Source organism: Anguilla rostrata, chromosome 7, assembly GCF_018555375.3.
Source record: "Anguilla rostrata isolate EN2019 chromosome 7, ASM1855537v3, whole genome shotgun sequence".
NCBI classification, from domain to species: domain Eukaryota; kingdom Metazoa; phylum Chordata; class Actinopteri; order Anguilliformes; family Anguillidae; genus Anguilla; species Anguilla rostrata.
The window spans coordinates 30,630,270-30,633,596 of record NC_057939.1 but is presented as its reverse complement, the minus strand read 5'-3'; the positions used below and the strand labels follow the sequence as shown (position 1 = coordinate 30,633,596).

General features: G+C 42.0%; 1 protein-coding gene across 1 annotated transcript; it reads left to right on the top strand.

Annotated features, from left to right (window-relative positions):
• The first annotated feature begins 260 nt into the window (after positions 1–260).
• On the top strand, positions 261–1,714 carry LOC135259551 (uncharacterized). The gene is made up of 4 exons (XM_064344072.1): positions 261–401; positions 577–855; positions 996–1,138; positions 1,247–1,714. The coding sequence occupies exons 1-4, from the start codon at positions 291–293 to the stop codon at positions 1,389–1,391; spliced, it is 678 nt and encodes a 225-aa protein (XP_064200142.1). The 5' UTR covers positions 261–290; the 3' UTR covers positions 1,392–1,714.
• The last annotated feature ends 1,613 nt before the right edge of the window (positions 1,715–3,327 follow it).

Sequence of the window (3,327 nt, the reverse complement as noted above, 5' to 3'; positions counted from 1 at the left end):
AAGCTTTAAATAGGGTACCCCCTAAATGGCCAAGGATTGGCCAGATTTGGCATGTGCGCTAAGTGGTGAAAGTTGTTGTTTGCTCTGTATTTAAAAAAAGGCTGTAATGCACATTATCAGATGAATGGAAGGACTAAGTGGCCTTCATGTTCATGGCAAACACATCATCACAGTGTGAACATGTAACATTGTACCATGTGTGAATGACTTTGATGTGCAAACAGGTAGCAGCAGTAATGCTATGTTTTTTTTATGTGGCATCAATTTAATATAGTTCTTCCTGTTAAGCCATGGCAGGGTGTGGCTCACGTCATAAAGTCCGCCGATGGCCTGTGTCAGACATCACTGGGCATCAGCACAAGACTGTGTTTCCTGACAATTGTCACGCCAATGCGAAAGAGGTGATGTATACAAAAGTTCCTTATGTAGTCTATAGCATCTAATACTATGTTATGTACTGTATAGCATGTCATACAACATAATTGGATACATGCAAGGTTGTTACATCACTTGGTGTTGTAACAACATTCATTAGCGTATTTATTAACATGTTTGATTTGTGTTTTCTTTATGCAGTTTGTGTTCGTTGTTGGCGATTCACATCTCAGATCTTTTGCTGATGGAGTTGTGAACAAGCCAGAGGGTCGGCTGTCCTTTGGTTTTATGGCCACACCTGGAGGAGATGCAACAGCGTTGCGTTTGGAGATCTCCCATCTTGGTGATACTCCACGTACTCCAGATGCAGTGTGCCTGCTTGCTCCAGGGAACAACATGACCTCAAGTCGCACTATTGAGGAGGCTGCCAGGGCCTTTGGGACTCTCCTCAGTGTTGCATTGCAACACTGGCCAAACAAGGTATGTGTGAAATCATAAACACTCAGACAAAGGCAATACTGTCCTTCAGTAAAATGTTATGTGTTCACAAAGGGACTAGTAATAGTCACAGAAATTAAATAGGTTTTGTTTTAATGCTAATAGCAATTTGTTATTTGTAGGTGTTTGTGGTGGATTTCCCCATACGACATGTACATGCAACACTGGAGTACCAGCTTCTGCTAAAGCAGGAATATCACCGAGTTGCAGCAAAGATGGGGGTGCGGTATTTCTCAACAAATTATGTTTTCCAGCCATCCAAAAGGTATGTTCCAAGAAGTTGTGGATACAACATCACTGTTCTTGGAGTACATAGTACATTCTTATGCATGTTTGTCTGGGACTTTATTATTGTCATTACTTTTTATTTAAGGCATCTCTGGTGTCAAGATTTGGTACACCTAAGTGATGACAAAGGTATGTCTCTCCTTGCGGACTTCATTTGGAACACTTCACACAGCATCCTGCACATCCCTGTCAATCCTGTGCCACTTAGAGTGCATCCTACACTCAAATGATGCTTCCACAAAAACAAGAAGCATGGTACTTCATCACAGCCACAGTGTGTTGCTCCATCTCAGCGCTCAGCAACATCCTATCGGGCCCTTTCCAGGTAATAACTGCTCTGTGTGTTACATAAAATTGTCCAGTGTTAGTGGTGTCCAATATTTGAACAATGTTCTGTCTCTGCTTTTTTTTTTTTTTTTTTTCTAAACCCATACGTCTGTATGTTCTTTCGTGCAGCTGTTAAAATGAAGTATGTCGACCATGACCAATGGACACACCTGCTGCCTACTGTTCCAGGTAATTCTTGCATGCCAATGTGTCTGCGTCCCAATGTGTTACGTTGGAGACCCATATTTCATTTAACTCACGTTATTTGTCCTTGTTTGTAGATGTAAGGATGCAGGTTCGGGACCGGCGTCATTGTTGACATACAGCAAGTACGTTTGTGTTGATGTATACACTTTTTAGAAAATGTCATTGAACAGTTCTACAAAGTAGGCCGTAAGTATTCAACGTAATTAACTCCTAACATCAACTTGTCTTTACAGCAAATTCTCAGCGGGGGTAGGATGGAACGCATCTTTGACACATACGTCCTATGTTACCCTTCGGCCTACCGCCAGAACGCCAAGCCGGTCCATGACCCAGCACCCAAGTCTGTGGCTGAGAAGAAATCTCCGCACATCAAAAAGCTAAGTGGTGCTGGTTCACGTCATGTGGGTCGTAGGCCTCTGGTAGTAGTTGACAGGGTCAGAGAAGTTGTAGAACAGCAAGATGTTAGGGACAAGGTAGTAAGGAGGAGAAAGATGGGAAACATACACACCAGTGTTACACAGACAGAACAGAAGCAGGAGTTGCCTACTGAGAGAGTACTGAAACAGGAGTTGGCTAGTCAACTAGTACAGAAACAGAAGTTTGGTACAGATGAAGGAAGTGGTGTTGGTCAGGGGGAAGAGGGTCACATGCCTTCAGAAGTAGGCAAAGGACTTCAGGATACACAACACATAAATGGGGTACATAGCTGGGTGATGGTAAGTAATTTCTGTGTTCCCTTCCAGCGCACTTTTGAATGTCCCAAGACGTTTAGTATTGCAGAACTGTGTGATGACAACACATTGCCAATAACTTGTAAGCCAAATGGGGTGAAATCATTGCCAAGTAAGACATCAAATACACTGTACAACAAAGGGGGGAGGCCTTCTGTGCATGACACAAGTGGGGGAGATTCAGACCATAACAAGACAGTGTGCTTACAGACAGTAGCTCATGCTGATACTGAAAACAAACAAAAAGAAATAAACAATAAACAAGCTGGCCAGCCGCAGTACTTGCCATAAAAAAGGCCAAGAACCACATAAGAGGAGGTGTAGGTGGAGGCAACTCAATATTTGAGACGGCAATTAGCATAGCAGAGCAGCATGGTATTAGAAGTGGCAATCCAAACAAGGCCAATGGTAATTGCTTATATGAATCTATTATTGATAACATAAATGCAAGACAATGTTTTGCAGAACATTTGCCAGAAAGGCCTGAGCACTATAGAAAGGTCTGGAATAATGTAGGTGAACAGAAAATTAAGGCATCTCCATACTATCCAAACATATATACAGAACAGCAGTGGAGAGAAGCATGGCAAACTTTGCAAACAACTAACCAATATGACCTTGACTATTTTGGTGATATGGCTATCCTTAGTTGTGCTCATACTACTAAGAACGATATCCTTGTTTTCAACACACCTTGGAAAACAACAACTGCTCAACCTCATAGTCCAATATATGTAGATATCTGCAGATGCAATAGATCCAGCAAATGGAAGAGATACTGATGTTCCATTGGTGTTGGCATACAATGGCCATCATTTTGAAAGCCTCATTCCTGTTTCTAACGTTGATGTTAACAAAACAATTGTTTTGGTGGATGCATATAAGACTGGCACGTATACCA

What these genes read in the sequence shown, in the direction of transcription:
- LOC135259551 (XM_064344072.1), top strand. Translation starts at nt 291, where the DNA reads ATGGCAGGGTGTGGCTCACGTCATAAAGTCCGCCGATGGCCTGTGTCA. An exon ending in GTCACGCCAATGCGAAAGAG is followed by an intron (nt 402 to 576) that starts GTGATGTATACA and finishes TTCTTTATGCAG; the next exon opens with TTTGTGTTCGTTGTTGGCGA. An exon ending in TGCAACACTGGCCAAACAAG is followed by an intron (nt 856 to 995) that starts GTATGTGTGAAA and finishes TGTTATTTGTAG; the next exon opens with GTGTTTGTGGTGGATTTCCC.